The sequence below is a fragment of the Salvelinus alpinus genome, chromosome 4 (assembly GCF_045679555.1).
Source record: "Salvelinus alpinus chromosome 4, SLU_Salpinus.1, whole genome shotgun sequence".
Classification (NCBI taxonomy): Eukaryota; Metazoa; Chordata; class Actinopteri; order Salmoniformes; family Salmonidae; genus Salvelinus; species Salvelinus alpinus.
This window is the reverse complement of record NC_092089.1, coordinates 45,481,201-45,498,958: the sequence shown is the minus strand read 5'-3', so window position 1 is coordinate 45,498,958 and position 17,758 is coordinate 45,481,201. Positions and strand designations below refer to the sequence as shown.

The 17,758-nt window shown below is 41.4% G+C and overlaps 2 protein-coding genes across 2 annotated transcripts; both read left to right on the top strand.

Annotated features, from left to right (window-relative positions):
- The first annotated feature begins 153 nt into the window (after positions 1–153).
- On the top strand, positions 154–13,707 carry ensab (endosulfine alpha b). The gene is made up of 3 exons (XM_071397461.1): positions 154–345; positions 4,764–4,886; positions 9,136–13,707. Exons 1-3 carry the CDS (start codon positions 292–294, stop codon positions 9,304–9,306), a joined length of 348 nt encoding a protein of 115 aa, XP_071253562.1. The 5' UTR covers positions 154–291; the 3' UTR covers positions 9,307–13,707.
- A 409-nt stretch (positions 13,708–14,116) lies between these two features.
- On the top strand, positions 14,117–16,916 carry mcl1b (MCL1 apoptosis regulator, BCL2 family member b). The gene is made up of 3 exons (XM_071397460.1): positions 14,117–14,823; positions 15,003–15,253; positions 15,382–16,916. Exons 1-3 carry the CDS (start codon positions 14,343–14,345, stop codon positions 15,496–15,498), a joined length of 849 nt encoding a protein of 282 aa, XP_071253561.1. The 5' UTR covers positions 14,117–14,342; the 3' UTR covers positions 15,499–16,916.
- The last annotated feature ends 842 nt before the right edge of the window (positions 16,917–17,758 follow it).

Genomic DNA, 17,758 nt, shown 5'->3' with positions numbered 1-17,758 from the left:
ACTCTATTGGACACAGCTCTGTCAATCAGCATCTCTCTATCATAGTAGCATTTCATTGGCTCTCCCGGTATCTAATACCACGTGTTTCCTTATACCATTGGTTACTGTATATGTATGTCACAAATGGCAATCCCACACGACGGCGTCACAAAATATGTAGCCTTTTTTGTTGTCGAAGAGCCTTGTTCACAAGAGGCAGGTTAGATTTGTGGAAGCTAGAGGAGCTCCCCTGGATACATTCTAACCTGCGTTTTCAAGCAAATCGGACTTCCAGTCCATTATAGCTGCGTAATGTCGTCCGAAAATCTATCAGATACTCAGATGGAATATGAGGATGAAAAACAGGTGGGTTTAATATCATGACACTATCTTGAGTTGGCCAGCTAACTATAACGCTAGCTCGTTGTAACGCGTTACAAGTAAAGTGTTTGATTTGATAGCTAGCTAGTTAGCTTTCGTTATAGCATCAAACCTGTAAACGTCTCGTTTACCAACAATGACAGTGTGTATAAATGTTTTGGAAAGGTATTGAGTAAGATTTACGTGTCTCCCGATAATCAATAATAACGTATGTACTGTATTATTGAGTTATTTATTCCGTTTTCCCTTGTGCCATTGTGGCTCGCTGGTCCATAGGTTATAAAATATGCCTGGGCCGTATTGGTCTATCCTGACACTGCAGTAGTTGAGGTTGAGTCTTCCGGCTTTTCGAGACAAATACAAACAATACTACTATAGCCTATCCTTTGAAATCTGTGTTTCAATGGAAACCAGGGTCAATCATCACAGTTACTTATATGCTAGCGGATCAGTCACACAAAGCTTTAATGATGTATAAGCTAGATCTATTGATTCATACTCGTTTTCAGTCCCCTATACTTTGTGAATGTTATTTGCAGTGTTGCACTGATATTAGGCTTAGCTATATATACAGTTGAAGTCGGAAGTTTACATACACTTAGGTTGGAGTCATTAAAACTCATTTTTCAACCACTCCCCAGATGTTTTTTTAACAAACTATAGTTTTTGCAAGTCGGTTAGGACATCTACTTTGTGCATGACACAAGTAATTTTTCCAACAATTGTTTACAGACATATGTTTACACTTATAATTTACTGTATCACAATTCCAGTGGGTCAGAAGTTTACATACACTAAGTTGACTGTGCCTTTAAACAGCTTGGAAAATTCCAGAAAATGATGTCATGGCTTTTAGAAGCTTCTGATAGGCTAATTTACATAATTTGAGTCAATTGGCGGTGTACCTGGGGATGTATTTCAAGGCCTACCTTCAAACTCAGTGCCTCTTTGCTTGACATAACGGGAAAATCAAAAGAAATCAGCTAAGACCTCAGAAAAAACATTGTAGACCTCCACAAGTCTGGTTCATCTTTGGGAGCAATTTCCAAACGCCTGAAGGTACCATGTTCATCTGTACAAACAACAGTACGGGAGTATAAACACCATGGGACCACGCAGCTGTCATACCACTCAGGAACGAGATGCGTTCTGTCTCCTAGAGATGAATGTACTTTGGTGCGAGAAGTGCAAATCAATCCCAGAACAACAGCAAAGGACCTTGTGAAGATGCTGGAGGAAACCGGTACAAAAGTATCTATATCCACAGTAAAATGAGTCCTATATCAACATAACTTGAAAGGCCGCTCAGCAAGGAAGAAGCCACTGCTCCAAAACTGCCATAAAAAAGCCAGACTACAGTTTGCAACTGCACATGGGGACAAAGATTGTACTTTTTGGAGAAATGTCCTCTGGTCTGATGAAACAATAATATAACTGTTTGGCCATAATGACCATTGTTATGTTTGGAGGAAAAAGGGGGAGGCTTGCAAGCCGAAGAACACCATCTCAACCGTGAAGCACAGGGATGGCAACATCATGTTGTGGGGGTGCTTTGCTGCAGGAGGGACTGGTGCACTTCACAAAATAGATGGCATCATGAGGAAGAAAAATTATGTGGATATATTGAAGCAACATCTCAAGACATCAGTCAGGAAGTTAAAGCTTGGTCACAAATGGGCCTTCCAAATGGACAATGACCCCAAAGAATACTTCCAAAGTTGTGGCAAAATGGCTGTAGGACAACAAAGTCAAGGTATTGGAGTGGCCATCACAAAGCCCTGATCTCAATCCCATAGACAATCTGTGGGCAGAACTGAAAAAGCATGTGCAAGCAAGGAGGCCTACAAACCTGACTCAGTTACACCAGCTCTGTCAGGAGGAATGGGCCAAAATTTACCCAATTTATTGTGGGAAGCTCGTGTAAGGCTATCTGAAACGTTTGACTCATGTTAAACAATTTAAAGGCAATGCTACCAAATACTAATTGAGTGTATGTAAACTTCTGACCCACTGGGAATGTGATGAAAGAAAAAAAGCTGAAATAAATCATTCTCTCTATTATTATTATTATTATTCTGACATTTCACATTCTTAAAATAAAGTAGTGATCCTAACTAACCTAAGACAGGGAATTTCTACTTGGATTAAATGTCAGGAATTGTGAAAACTGATTTGAAATGTATTTAGCTCAGGTGTATGTAAACTTCCGACTTCAACTGATGAAAAGTCACTTGTACAGGCAGCATCCTGAGTGGATGCTGGTGAAGGTCAGAGGTCTGTTGACAAATCCACTGTTCATATCATCAATATTCATTGACTATTAGGTATAGGGAAGGTACTGATGCTATACTTTGTCTTATCAATGATAATGGGTGCTTTTAATGCAATGGTATTTTGATACAATGACTAGAAGCGAAACTGGTCATGTGAGAAAATAACATTTCATGGTAGCTAGCTACTATGGGTCTAGCAGTTTGGAACCGTTTGAGGGAGTGAAAAGTATCCAGTCCACTCTTGCATTTTCCCTCTTCGGGGCTGAATATAGCAACTTTTACATTTTTGTAATGGATCCAAGTGAATCAGCTAGGGAATCTGTTCATCTGCTTCTCTACCCTGAGTCACCTATTATCACTGCTCCAGCAAGCTTTGTGTTTACTGTCCTCTGCATGGAATGGCAGATATTCTCCTGTACTTCGATTGCAGGGTTTTGTGGGTTTCTCAATGTTTTCTTAGCTTTATTTAGCCAGATAAGTTATGTCTAAACAGTGATGCTGAGACTCAGATTTTTCCAATTAAAATTTATGCCAAACTAAAAACCAATGATTGCATAGTAAAAAAATAAACATGCATCCACAAGGACTACTTTTAACAGTTTCCACACAAAAATATTTACAAAACACATTTACTTGAAGAACAGTGCAGATACAAAAATAATGATGGTTTGTGCTGTCATTCTGTTACCAAACTTTGCATCTGCACTGTTCTGTAAGTAAAAAAAATCAAATAAAAATTGCAACATTTTCTGTGGAAATTGTTATAAGTAGTCCTTGTGCATAGAGTTGTATGGTTTGTTTAACTTTGTAATCATTGGGTTTTGTTTTGACATTTTAAAGTGAAAAATCAGTCTCAGCTTCACTCTGTTACTGTGGAATTGCCCCGATAGAGAATACATGTTTTGCTGACTTCTGCCCAGAGTCTCTGGACTGTGGGCAATAACAAGGTGTGTCCTGTTAGCCTACTTTCCACTGACATCTGTCCATGGACTCCACACTGGCAGTAAAGGGTAAACCAGTTCGTCCAGTGCAGGAGTTGCCTCCAGTAAAACCATAGGCTTACACCTTACAAAAAGCTTTAGCATGAAGGTGTCATGTGAACACTAGAACCACTCTGCAAGCTCTGTGTACCTAGACTTTGGTCAGCAATTACTCAAGGCCTGTTTCTGTATAATATTTTTCTCAATAACCATAAATAACCATGGCTTGTACATATTTGCAGACAAACTGTTTCCCCCTCATAAAGCCATCTGTTTTTATGGCACCAATAACATGTCAGGGATGGGAAAACGGGTAACAAGGCTGTTTTATCCACATTAGCTGAGGAAAAGTGTGTGAGATCCTGGGAAATAATGGATGTGAAGCTGCTTTTTAGTCACTTAATTCTTACTCAATCATAACACTCGTTTTCTGAGTGAGTTGTTTATCGCAGGCAACCATGAGGGCGTGAGAGAGAGTGTTGCAGGAGAGCGTGCAGAGTGTGACTCATACTATGAAGACGCTTCAACTCCCTCAAGTCATTTTCATGGCGTTAGGCCACTTCACAGCTGAATATGAGTAGGGTTAGGCTATATGATTCAGATGCAATCCTTTCTGAAGTGCACAGTGCCAGCCCAGTAATCTGTTTGTTTTGTCATCATCAGACCATCTTATAACCTTCTTATTAGTTTCAAGTTTTAATGTCACAAGTACAGTGAAATGTCCTTCTTGCAACCTCTAAACCCAACAATGCAGTAATCAATAACAATGTAATACTAAAAACAACATAAGGTAGAACATAAACACACAAGAAATAGAAATAAGAATAACACGAGAAAGTAAGTAAGCATTCTATATACAGGGTCAGTCAGTTCCAGTACCATATTTACAATGTGCAGGGATACTTGAGTAATAGAGGTAGATAATTGTAGGGGTAAGGTGACTAGGCATCAGGACAGTTAAATGGAGAATGTATATTTTAAAAGCCTATGCTTGTTCTTCTCTGCGCATCATGGCTGACATTATGATGAAGGATATATAGGTGTAGGCTACATAGGCCCATTTAGATGTTTCCCCTCTAGCTAAATTCCTTGCACATAGCAAGTAGCACCCATATGGCAGCACATCGAAATGTTTTCTTTGTCTGGACAGGACTCTCAGGAAAAGAATGCCAACCTTGTGAAGGGTGAAGAGGTCAAGCTGAAGGCCAAGTACCCCGGCCTGGGCCAAAAGCCTGGAGGCTCCGACTTCCTCATGAAGAGGCTACAGAAAGGGGTAGGTGGAACCCTTCTCCTGGAGAGCCACAGATAATATATGCTTTTGATTCAGCATGTTAGTGAGGCTGGAACAAATGCCTACACACCCTTGTTGACCACTTGACTAGGAAATCGCATAGGCTTCGAATACTCCTCTTTAAGACATTTCAATACGTTCTGCATTTGAGGATCTCAGATTGCCTTGGTATGTCTGTGGCAGTAGCGATGTTTGAATGAACTTGTCCAGATATTTGTTATTTTTAACATTTTAGAAAGTTCACAAAGAAAAGAGATTTAACTTTCCGTTTAACTATCTTGTGTCAATAAATACAGCTGGACGTAATGACCTCGCACCTACAAAATTATACACTGCTCAAAAAAATAAAGGGAACACTAAAATAACACATCCTAGATCTGAATGAATGAGGTATTCTTATTAAATACTTTTTTCTTTACATAGTTGAATGTGCTGACAACAAAATCACACAAAAATGATCAATGTAAATCAAATGTATCAACCCATGGAGGTCTGGATTTGGAGTCACACTCAAAATTAAAGTGGAAAACCACACTACAGGCTAGTCCAACTTTGATGTAATGTCCTTAAAACAAGTCAAAATGAGGCTCAGTAGTGTGTGTGGCCTCCACGTACCTGTATGACCTCCCTACAACGCCTGGGCATGCTCCTGATGAGGTGGCAGATGGTCTCCTGAGGGATCTCCTCCCAGACCTGGACTAAAGCATCCGCAACTCCTGGACAGTCTGTGGTGCAACGTGGCGTTGGTGGATGGAGCGAGACATGATGTCCCAGATGTGCTCAATTGGATTCAGGTCTGGGGAATGGGCGGGCCAGTCCATAGCATCAATGCCTTCCTCTTGCAGGAACTGCTGACACACTCCAGCCACATGAGGTTGTCTTGCACATTGTCTTGCATTAGGAGGAACCCAGGGCCAACCGCACCAGCATATGGTCTCACAAGGGGTCTGAGGATCTCATCTCGGTACCTAATGGCAGTCAGGCTACCTCTGGCGAGCACATGGAGGGCTGTGCGGCCCCCCCCCCAAAGAAATGCCACCCCACACCATGACTGACCCACCGCCAAACCGGTCATGCTGGAGGATGTTGCAGGGAGCAGAACGTTCTCCACGGCGTCTCCAGACTCTGTCACGTCTGTCACATGTGCTCATGTGCTCAGTGTGAACCTGCTTTCATCTGTGAAGAGCACAGGGCGCCAGTGGCGAATTTGCCAATCTTGGTGTTCTCTGGCAAATGCCAAACGTCCTGCACAGTGTTGGGCTGTAAGCACAACCCCCACCTGTGGACGTCGGGCCCTCATACCACCCTCATGGAGTCTGTTTCTGACCGTTTGAGCAGACACATGTACATTTGTGGCCTGCTGGAGGTCATTTTGCAGGGCTCTGGCAGTGCTCCACCTGCTCCTCCTTGCACAAAGGCGGAGGTAGCGGTCCTGCTGCTGGGTTGTTGCCCTCCTACGGCCTCCTCCACGTCTCCTGATGTACTGGCCTGTCTCCTGGTAGCGCCTCCATGCTCTGGACACTACGCTGACAGACACAGCAAACCTTCTTGCCACAGCTCGCATTGATGTGCCATCCTGGATGAGCTGCACTACCTGAGCCACTTGTGTGGGTTGTAGACTCCGTCTCATGCTACCACTAGAGTGAAAGCACCGTCAGCATTCAAAAGTGACCAAAACATCAGCCAGGAAGCATAGGAACTGAGAAGTGGTCTGTGGTCACCACCTGCAGAACCACTCCTTTATTGGGGGTGTCTTGCTAATTGCCTATAATTTCCACCTTTTGTCTATTCCATTTGCACAACAGCATGTGAAATTTATTGTCAATCAGTGTTGCTTCCTAAGTGGACAGTTTGATTTCACAGAAGTGTGATTGACTTGGAGTTACATTGTGTTGTTTAAGTGTTCCCTTTATTTTTTTGAGCAGTGTATATTTTTTTTGAGCAAAAACCTAGTGTCGAATGACAATAGTGGTTGAAGTGTTTCCATTACCCATTTAGGCAAATTGCGCATTAATTGGCGACAGCCTCTGCCCTCCCACACATCGGTTTCATGTCTCGGGTATAGCCAGTGAAAGCCAGCATGTATAGAATGCAATAATTGACTAATATTTCCATATTCTAATAATTCTCATGTGCCAATGTATCGCCATGGTGAAACTTGCACTCCTGTAGAGCTGAAATAACTGGATATTGAAACTTGCATCCAGCCAACCAGAAAAGCAAGGCGAAGCAATTTAGGCATTCTTGAAAGTCAGGACAATCCTTGTCCTGCAAAGAAACATTATTTTATAGTTGAAAATATTGATTAAGCAGTAGGCATTTAGAATTCAAATGTGTAGTGGAGCTTTATAGTTACTTGTGACATACTTTTTCTTGCCACTGTATGTGAACCGTTTGGAATTACCTGGATATCTACATTAATTGGTCATCAAATTTGATCTGATCTTCAGCTAAGTCACAACAATAGGCAAACAGTGTGCTTAAACTAATAACACACAAATTATTGTATTTTTCTTGTATATATTGAATATATAATTTAAACATTCACAGTGTAGGTTGGAAAAAGTATGTGACCCCCCTCCCTATGCTAATGACTTCTCCAAAAGCTAATTAGAGTCAGTAGTCAACTAATCAATGAGACGAGATTGGAGATGTTGGTTAGAGCCGCCTTGCCCTATAAACACTCACAAAATTTGAGTTTGCTATTCACAAGAAGCATTGCCTGATGTGAACCATGCCTTGAATAAAAGAGATCTCAGTAGACCTAAGATGAAGAATTGTTGACTTGCATAAAGCTGGAAAGGGTTACAAAAGTTTCTCTAAAAGCCTTGATGTCCACGGTAAGACAAATTGTCTATAAATGGAGAAAGTTCAGCACTGTTGCTACTCTCCCTAGGAGTGGCCGTCCTGCAAAGATGACTGCACGAGCACAGCGCAGAATGCTCAATGAGGTTAAGAATAATCCTAGTGTCAGCTAAAGACTTACAGAAATCTCTGAAACATGCTAACATCTCTGTTGACGAGTCTATGATACACGAAACAAGAATGGTGTTCATGGGAGGGCACCACGGAAGAAGACACTGCTGTCCAAAAAAAACATCGCTGCACATCTGAAGTCTGCAAAAGTGGATGTTCCACAGCGCTACTGGCAAAATATTCAGTGGACAGATGAAACTACAGTTGAGTTGTTTGGAAGGAACACAACACTGTGTGGAGAAAAAAAGGCACAGCACACCAACATCCAAACCTCATCCCAACTGTAAAGTATGGTGGAGGGAGCATCATGGTTTGGGGCTGCTTTGCTGCCTCAGGGCCAAGACAGCTTGCTATCATGGACAGAAAAATGAATTTCCAAGTTTATCAAGACATTTTGCAGGAGAATGTTAGGCTATTTGTCTGCAAATTGAAGCTCAACAGAAGTTGGGTGACGCAACAGGACAACGACCCAAAAAACAGAAGTAAATTAACAACAGAATGGCTTCAACAGAAAAAAATAGGCCTTCTGGAGTGGCCCAGTCAGAGTCCTGACCTCAACCCGATTGAAATGCTGTGGCATGACCTCAAGAGAGCAGTTCACACCAGACATCCCAAGAATATTGATGAACTGAAACAGTTTTGTAAAGAGGGATGGTCCAAAATTCCTCCTGACTGTTGCAGGTCTGATCCGCTACTACAGAAAACGTTTGGTTGAGGTTATTGCTGCCAAAGAAGGGTCAACCAGTTATTAAATCCAAGGGTTCACATACTTTTCCCACCCTGCACTGTGAATGTTTACACAGGGTGTTCAATAAAGACATGAAAATGTATAATTGTTTGTGTGTTATTAGTTTAAGCAGACTGTGTTTGTCTATTGGTGTGATCTAGGTGAAGATCGGATCAAATTTTATGACCAACTTATGCAGAAATCCAGGTATTTCCAAAGGGTTCACCTACTTTTTCTTGCCACTGTAACTACATTTATTCCAAAAACATTGTTTCCATTTGTTGCAATAAAGAAAGTTAGACAAAAGAAAATCCACCCCTGTCGAACGGATAAAAATTGAAGATCTTTAGAACGTTTCTACTATTTCTGCCGTTTCCATGATACGTCGCAATAATTGTTTTTGTGACATTGCTTTTGTTGAATAAACCAGCTTCAATGAAAATCTGCCTTTTATTAATTTTAACGAGCAGAACTACTCAAGACAACCTGAATTGAATTCCTTCTTTTTTGCCCCCCCCCCCCCCCTAGCAAAAATACTTTGACTCAGGTGACTACAACATGGCCAAGGCCAAGATGAAGAACAAACAGCTGCCTGTGGCGGGCCCCGACAAGAACCTCGTCACAGGGGACCACATTCCCACGCCACAGGACCTGCCCCAGAGGAGGTCCTCCTTGGTGACCAGCAAACTAGCAGGCTAGCCTAGCCTCCACCCATCCACCAGGCCCCCAGCTAACGTTCCTCACCTGTCCCCCAACAATGTTCCCCCCCCCTAGTCATCTCCAGGCTCCACTTGGCTTTAACATATCGGGGAGAGCTGTGAAAGTCAGTACATATTGCTTGTATGGTGGGGAGGGGAGGTGAGCTGGGACCTTTTCTACCATCACTCCACACAGCTCTGCCCTCTGCGCACTCTGCTCTACCGCCTCCCTTATGTCTTGGTTTGGTGTTCAGAGGTACATAAAGTAGATGTGCCATCGGGGAGGCTGAGTTTAATGCACTTTGTATTATGTACAGTACGTTTTTGCATCCCGAACGACACCAAAATATGTTGTTGACGAGGGAGTTGGGAACCATGATCGCTCCACATTTTTCGATGTTGTGTTCTCGTCAAAGCTGGGTGTAGATGTTTGCGTATTTTGCTTGCACACCAAATCTGGGAGGGAAGGGAACCATGGTGAAGTATCCAAAAGGAAGGGAGTGGTAATCAGAGGGAAATGTGGAAACTGATTTGTGGTTTCCTTTATCTCATGTTCTGTCAAACAAAAATCCAAGGTCGTCCACGCTGACCTGAACGAACAGATATGAAACTGCACATTTTCTGCTCATGTCGCTTTAATTCTTGACTCCCTGTTGCTCTTCTTTTTTAAATATGCTGCATGATTGTAACATGTAACGAAATGTGCAAATCTAGAGGGGTTAGACGACTGATAGGAAGTAGCACGCAACCAAATGGAGCCCTGGAATGTCCATGGTCACTCTCCACACCTTCCCTCCCTCTCAATGTCCTGACAATCCACACACTCTGTCTGTAGGCTGCCCATGGCAAAAGCAATGGCAAAGCAAACTGAATACCCATGTATAATTTTTAAGGCTGGGAAAAGAAGCAACTGTTTAATATTCAAGTTAAATCTCAGTTCTGTGGCTATTACATCACATCAAAAAGCCTAAATGATTTGTAGGGGATCAATTCGGTGTATATTTCTGTATTGTGTTGAGAAATTTGACATTTGTTATGATTTGTGTCTTCATAAAGGGTTGTTTGTTCATTGTCACGTATTAGCCATTTACTACAATCTGGCTCTTTTCACTGTTAATGGCAGCTCCTGTTGAGAAACTCTTCCAGTAATAGAAGATTATTGCCTAGTTCCCAATTACATTACTTGCTAAACCTCTCCTCGGTCTCTCCTTCAAATTCAACATAGTAGGAGCCTCCCAGTGTACTGCTAAAGCATATAGCCTTACGTATTGACATTCTAAATATAAAAATCTGTGACGTCAGTAATGGGGTAAACAGTCGGCCACCGGATAAACTGGCCCTGACTGGCCCCTGGCTCACACAGACCTAACTGGGACACAGCGTGTTTTAGAGATATGCTTACTTGACGAATGGCAAAGGGAAGGGATTTTATGACAGGAGAGGGGGGCAAAGTGTGAGTGTGGACTTAGTTGACCCTGCTCACACGTGTTGGTATGGTACAACTTGCCAAATAATTATGGTCAGAGGTGTGTTAGATAAATCATACAAAAGTAAAATGCTTGTACTCTGGTTTAAAGGTCAGAGGTTGTAGGCTATGTTATCACCTGAATTAGTTGTCCTATCTCAATGTATCACACAATACACACTTGATCACTCCTTTCTTGGCACCTTTTGAATATTCCCTGTGTCTAATTGCAGGGAAGAAGATCATTGGCATTGAGTGTGCTTGTCTGGGTTAGTATGAATGTGCTACTGTTCTCTGTCCCAACAGGTGTAAATAGGCTTTTGGGGGTTGAGGATATTTTTTTGTTTGTTGTTGATTTCACTACTTGTAGTTCTCTGATTCAATGTTTCCTTTCTCCTGTCATTGAATACACTACTTAAGCTTCATATATATATATATATATATTTTTTACTACAGAGACATTAATCTGTATAATATGAATGTGTGTAAATGCTGCTGATTCAGTCGATGACAAATCTTTTAAACTGAGATATTACCCTAATAAAGAACGCCTGTCCTAGGATTCAAACAATCGGACCCATTCCTATCGTGAATATCTGCTAATGGGAGACTCACTAACCACTCCAGGGTTTGGGGTCTAATTACATTTCAATTAGGATACGAATTGAAATTCTACCCATGATCAATGCAATCCATTTTGGGAACTAGCCAGCTGGAGTTGAAATTTAATTGACACCAACTTGTTACTTGAATCTGAACAGAAAGACCGTGCAGAATCCTAAATATTTGTAGCATGGCTTATTAAAGTGTCAAATAATATAATTGGATATGCTGAAATTAAGGTTGTTGAAACAACAGCAATCAAGAATTCCTCTCCTAAGTTTTTGTGCACTGTCTGGCTTTGTATGGAGCAATGTATTGAGGGATATACAGTTGAAGTCAGAAGTTTACATACACCTTAGCCAAATACATTTAAACTCAGTTTTTCACAATTCCTGACATTTTAATCCTAGTAAAAATTCCCTGTCGTAGGTCAATTAGGATCACCACTATTTTAAGAATGTGAAATGTCAGAATAATAGTAGAAAGATCTTTCTTTCATCACATTCCCAGTGGGTCAGAAGTTTACACACTCAATTAGTATTTGGTAGCATTGCCTTTAAATTGTTTAACTTGGGTCAAACGTTTCAGGTAGCCTTCCTCAAGCATCCCACAATAAGTTGGGTGAATTTTGTCCCATTCCTCCTGACAGAGCTGGTGTAACTGAGTCAGTTTTGTAGGCCTCCTTGCCCGCACACGCTTTTTCAGTTCTGCCCACAACTTTTCTAGAGGATTGAGGTCAGGGCTTTGTGATGGCCATTCCAATACCTTGACTTTGTTGTCCCTAAGCCATTTTGCCACAACTTTGTAAGCATGCTTTGGGTCATTGTCCTTTTGGAAGACCCATTTGCGACCAAGCTTTAACTTCCTGACTGATGTCTTGAGATGTTGCTTCAATATATCCACAATTTTTCTTCCTCATGAAGCCATCTATTTTGTGAAGTGCACCAGTCCCTCCTGCAGCAAAGCACCCCCACAACATGATGCTGCCACCCCCGTGCTTCATGGTTGGGATAGTGTTCTTCGGCTTGCAAGCCTCCCCCTTTTTCCTCCAAACATAACGATGGTCATTATGGCCAAACAGTTATATTTTTGTTTCGTCAGACCAGAGCACATTTCTCCAAAAAGTACGATCTTTGTCCCCATGTGCAGTTGCAAACTTTAGTCTGGCTTTTTTTATGGCAGTTTTGGAGCAGTGGCTTCTTCCTTGCTGAGCGGCCTTTCAAATTATGTCTCTATAGGACTCATTTTACTGTGGATATAGATACTTTTGTACCTGTTTCCTCCAGCATCTTCACAAGGTCCTTTGATGCTCTTCTGGGATTGATTTGCACTTTTCGCACCAAAGTACGTTCATCTCTAGGAGACAGAATGCATCTCCTTCCTGAGTGGTATGATGGCTGCGTGTTCCCATGGTGTTTATACTTGCGTACTATTGTTTGTACAGATGAACGTGGTACCTTCAGGCGTTTGGAAATTGCTCCCAAGGATGAACTAGACTTTTTGAGGTCTACAATAGTTTTTTCTGAGATCTTGGCTGATTTCTTTTGATTTTCCCATGATGTCAAGCAAAGAGGCACTGAGTTTGAAGGTAGACCCTGAAATACATCCACAGGAACACCTCAAATTGACTCAAATTATGTAAATTAGCCTATCAGAAGCTTCTAAAGCCATGACATAATTTTCAGGAATTTTCCACGCTGTTTAAAGGCACAGTCAACTTAGTGTATGTAAACTTCTGACCCACTGGAATTGTGATACAGTGAATTAATCTGTCTGTAAACAATTGTTGGGAAAATGACTTATGTCATGCACAAAGTAGATGTCCTAACCGACTTGCCAAAACTATAGCTTGTTAACAAGAAATTTGTGGAGTGGTTGAAAAACAAGTTTTAATGAGTCCAACCTAAGTGTTTGTAAACTTCCGACTTCAACTGTAGGAGGGTATGTTAAAATACCATGTCTCCTGTTCAACCATGATAAGTATGTGCCAGAATGTAAACAAATGAAAATGACTGTGTGCTCTAAAATACCTTGTGCTGCTTACCTAACCTGTTTTTGTTTAGCATACAGTAAAGATGTTTTAATGTTATCTTACTCACTGCATAATTACAACAAAAGTTTATCCTGGCCCAAGATAACTGCAGGGATATCTGGAGCACCCTTGCTCCCAAAAACTGGGGGTTTACATCAGGATATGCTGATTGTGGAGCTGGAGACAAAACAAAATATTGATTTTAAGAAATTTGAAAGTACATGAGTACTAATGTTTCAGTTGTGTGGAAGTAATGGCGTGAATTTGTCAGTATTTGAAATAAACTTTTACATGAATATCAATTGCTTTTTGCTCTTTTCAATGTTCTTCTCACATTATTGATTTGATCACCAGTCCTGTTGACGTTTACAACAGAAACCAATAACCAACACATTGTCTCTAGCTACGCAGGGCAGGTTACCTCCACTTTATATGTTGATAAATTACATACAAAGTATATGATCACAATCCGTCATTGGCCACCAGGGGACAGCAGAACTCCGCATTCACTATTTATCAATGGTCTCTGAAGGGATATAGCAAAGTGTACACACTGTCCCCAGCCAATCAAAACGTAAAATGTATTTATCTGTACCGTTCAATGCAGAGAAGATGCATTTTTATATCCTCTCTTCGTGGATGTATTTATCTGAATGTTATTGGAAAAACATCCCAGATATATTTGTAAAGCTAATTCAAGGAAGAAGGGGCCCAATGGGATAGGCAGTCGAAGTCCCTCCCACTTTTGGCTTTTCCAAACGTTACACGACTAAAGGTTGGTCATTTCCGCACCAGACTCACTGTTGTAGTTAGCAGTCAACGATGGGTGATATTTGAGCAACAAAGTAGCTAACCGCTAGCTTTTCGTAAAATAACAGATCGAAGTGTATATTTTATTTTTCAAACGCTTGTTTCTTTATCTAAACGTTAAGCCAAGATGAGTCTGTCGAATTCGATTACACGAGCCACTACGATGTTGCATATTCAAAATGGAGGATCTTCGTACCTAGCTGATGATGCTAGCCCTTTGTACTATTTCGACGGGGCCGTATGTGCTTTGGCGTCACCGAAGTCTAAAGTGGACTTGGGAAATGGGACTGGCGATACTCCACCACGACCCACGACGTTAGGGGTGAATGTCGTGAAAAGCAACGTCCTCGATAATCATTTGTCAGACCGAAGCAACAATGACGACTCTTTGCCCTGCACTCCTCAGACGGCGTCAGAATGTGGGCCTGAACTATCGAATTGTCCATCGGGCGATGAAGTATTGGAACATGATACCAGACAACTCATTGATAATTTTTTGGCGGAATACACTGGACTGTCTCAGCCTCGATGGAAGCAAAGCAAGCCTCTTACGACGATGAAGCGAGTGGTGGAGGACGTAATAGCAAAGCATCGATACGCTTACAATGGTACGTAGATTTACAGTAATGATCTCTATAGGTCCTTATGGTACTGTATATCCTAATTTTCTGTTTAAAGGTAGTACTGAGCTCATAATGCGTTAACTTGGTTAATAACATAGCAATATTATCAGTAATATGTTTAGTTCGTTTTACTCAGACCTAGATTATTATTATTTTTTTTATAGGTATGATCGCCAAACTTGACTTAGATGAGCGATGCGATGACGTGAGCGTCATCAATTCTGTGGCCAAGACCATGTTCAGTGATGGGATCACAAACTGGGGTCGCGTCGTCAGCCTGGTGGCATTTGGCGCAGTGGTGAGCCAGCACCTGAAGGAGAGGGACAGGGGACACTGCGTTGAGTTGGTGGGCCAAGAGATTGCCACATACCTCCTCTCTGACCAAAGGGACTGGCTGGTCAAAAACAATGCTTGGGTGAGTCATCTATGTGGTCCATGAGTCATTTGAAAATGTGAGCTAATCTGAGGACAGTTAAACCTTATTTAGTTTACTTGTTCAATAGCTAATCATGAACCTAACTTTGCCTTTCGTCTCTTTCTCAGGATGGATTTGTAGAGTTCTTTCATGTACAAGATCCTGAGTCCTCAGTAAGGAACACCCTCCTAGCCTTTGCTGGAGTTGCTGGGATTGGGGCAACACTCGCCATGTTGATCAGGTGAATTGAACTATAAAAGACTTACCTGTTACTTTTTTTTCCAATGAAGAAAATGGACTATTTCCGCAAGTTCTCTGAAATCCTTCATATCACCATGGTTGGAATGACTACCCAGTGATGTCCTGCTTAGTCAAAGAAGAGGGTCGGTCTGTTGGATTATAGTGACGGACTGAATTGGGACGGCGCTTTGGTGTCAAGCTCAAGTTTGCTTTTTTCCCGCATCAATATTTTGGTGCCTTTTTTTGTTTGAGGCCATTTGAGGGTATTTGGTAGTTGTCGGAAACAGTCTCCAAATATATTAATCTGACTACTTAATCTAATGGACCTGTTAAATGGCGCTTTTATTTAATGTAAAAAGTACAGACATTTTATTTTTGTAATAAATGTATAGTTGAATTTAGACTCGTACAAAGTTAATTCATCTGCAAATTTTCACCTCTCTTTTTAAGTAATCAAGATGGAAAAGCACTAGCTAATAGCTATAATTCACAATGGCAAAGTTCCGCCTCTGACCATAAAGTTGGCTCAAATGACTTGTTTCTATTCCTTGTGATATTAGTCATACATGTACATACAGGGATTGGTGTAAGAAAGGCAGAACCTGCATTGAACTGACCACTGAGGGCCTTAGAATTCAACTAAGAAGGTATACCCAGGTTATGGGCATTGAAAATGGAAAGTGCTTACAGCAGAAAGGCTTTATTTTACATGCAATTAATTGCCTTAGGGGCTTTATGACATGCATGTATGTCATAAATCCCCTATTACACCTACACCACATTCATAAGTCCATATTCCTGTTCCTTGGGGTAGATTTGCCAGTCTTGCCTGGCAATGCATTTGCGTGGATGCAATGTGACTTCCTGGTTAAGGAAATCTTGTGGCTGTTGCACTAGGCTTTACTGGGAGGGGGAAGGGGGGACCTGTTTGAAAGTCAATTGAAAATTCCATTCTCAAGACTATGCTGATTTGTATTTGAAGTGTTTCATTTCCAAATTATATCCATGTAAATGAAATGTGCTCGCAGGTATATGTTTTAAATATGAGCATAAAGATTGCACATGGTATCTGGCATTGGTTCAATAGAGGCAAGATCATCTGGACAGTGAATGTGTACAGCAGTTCCACCCAACAAACTAGCACTAACCCTCCTGATGCATCTTGCTAGGCAAATTCCTGTAATCTCCTGAAGTTAAATGATTTAAAGGATAAAATCATGCAACTTTATTCACTTTTGTGACTGCAATGAATAAAGGATGTGACTTTATTCACTTTGTGGCTGCAATTGTCTCAAAGCAGAAGTTTGACTGTTAACCTGCTGTGAACTTTGAGACTCTACTTCTCGGAAGGGAGGGAGATTTTGTGAAAAGTCTGCACTGTGCTAGTTTCTGGTGCTGAAAAGTAAACCCATACACAAATGAATTCCTGTGTTGTTCATAGTCATCTACATACACACAGTCAAATGTGTTTATTCACACCATATCCCCCGAACATGCACTGTGAGGTTATTTCCTAGAAATTAAACTTCTGTGGTAACCACGCCTATATGTGTGTCATAGGCAGACCAGCACGGTATCACTTCAGCTGCAGCCTCAGTTGTCAGAAACATAATTATTAAACTAAGTCCACCAGAACCACTTGGGTGCCTCAACCTCTGAGTTGCCAATAAAATCAGTTAACAGCAGTCCAAAGATCTTTTACAATGTTGCATAATGTCAGTGACCACCTTTTTAGCTATTTAGTTTGAGATTTTTCCACATAATGCATCTGACAGCTCTGACTGCGCCACAATCATAGCGGTGCAACAGTTGAAGCAAATATTAACCACATCCTTTGTTGCTCACACTATTTTACCAACTTGAGTTTCTTCTGCATATTTAATCAGGTCTTGATACCAAGGCAGTATTTTATCTCCGGGTACCACAAGATGTAATGCATCCAGTCTCAATTAATTTAATGATATGCCATTGAAATCCTCTTGCATATAGGCCGTAAAATGACTGAGCGATAGCCCGGAAATTACCCCTGTTCTTTCTTTGCATATGTCCGTCACTGATAGTGTATACATGTAGAACGGTCAGAACCAGACTGGTTCTTGTAGCTGAGGCTTTCACCTAAAGCTGAAGGAGGGGAACTGGAGCAGATGGGGGGGGGGGGCTCACGGCGGAAGGAAGCATTGCACATTGCTGGCCTATCTTATCAGGCATGCTTTTAGACAGCTATGGAAATCAGCCACAGAGCAGGTATTGTTTGACCTCTGCTGT

Bases quoted from the DNA above. Each gene is read 5' to 3' on its own strand.
- ensab (XM_071397461.1), top strand. From the start codon at position 292: ATGTCGTCCGAAAATCTATCAGATACTCAGATGGAATATGAGGATGAA. The intron at 346-4,763 runs GTGGGTTTAATA...TTGTCTGGACAG, and splicing joins AATATGAGGATGAAAAACAG to GACTCTCAGGAAAAGAATGC. The intron at 4,887-9,135 runs GTAGGTGGAACC...CCCCCCCCCTAG, and splicing joins TGAAGAGGCTACAGAAAGGG to CAAAAATACTTTGACTCAGG.
- mcl1b (XM_071397460.1), top strand. From the start codon at position 14,343: ATGAGTCTGTCGAATTCGATTACACGAGCCACTACGATGTTGCATATT. The intron at 14,824-15,002 runs GTACGTAGATTT...TTTTTTTTATAG, and splicing joins GCATCGATACGCTTACAATG to GTATGATCGCCAAACTTGAC. The intron at 15,254-15,381 runs GTGAGTCATCTA...TCTCTTTCTCAG, and splicing joins TGGTCAAAAACAATGCTTGG to GATGGATTTGTAGAGTTCTT.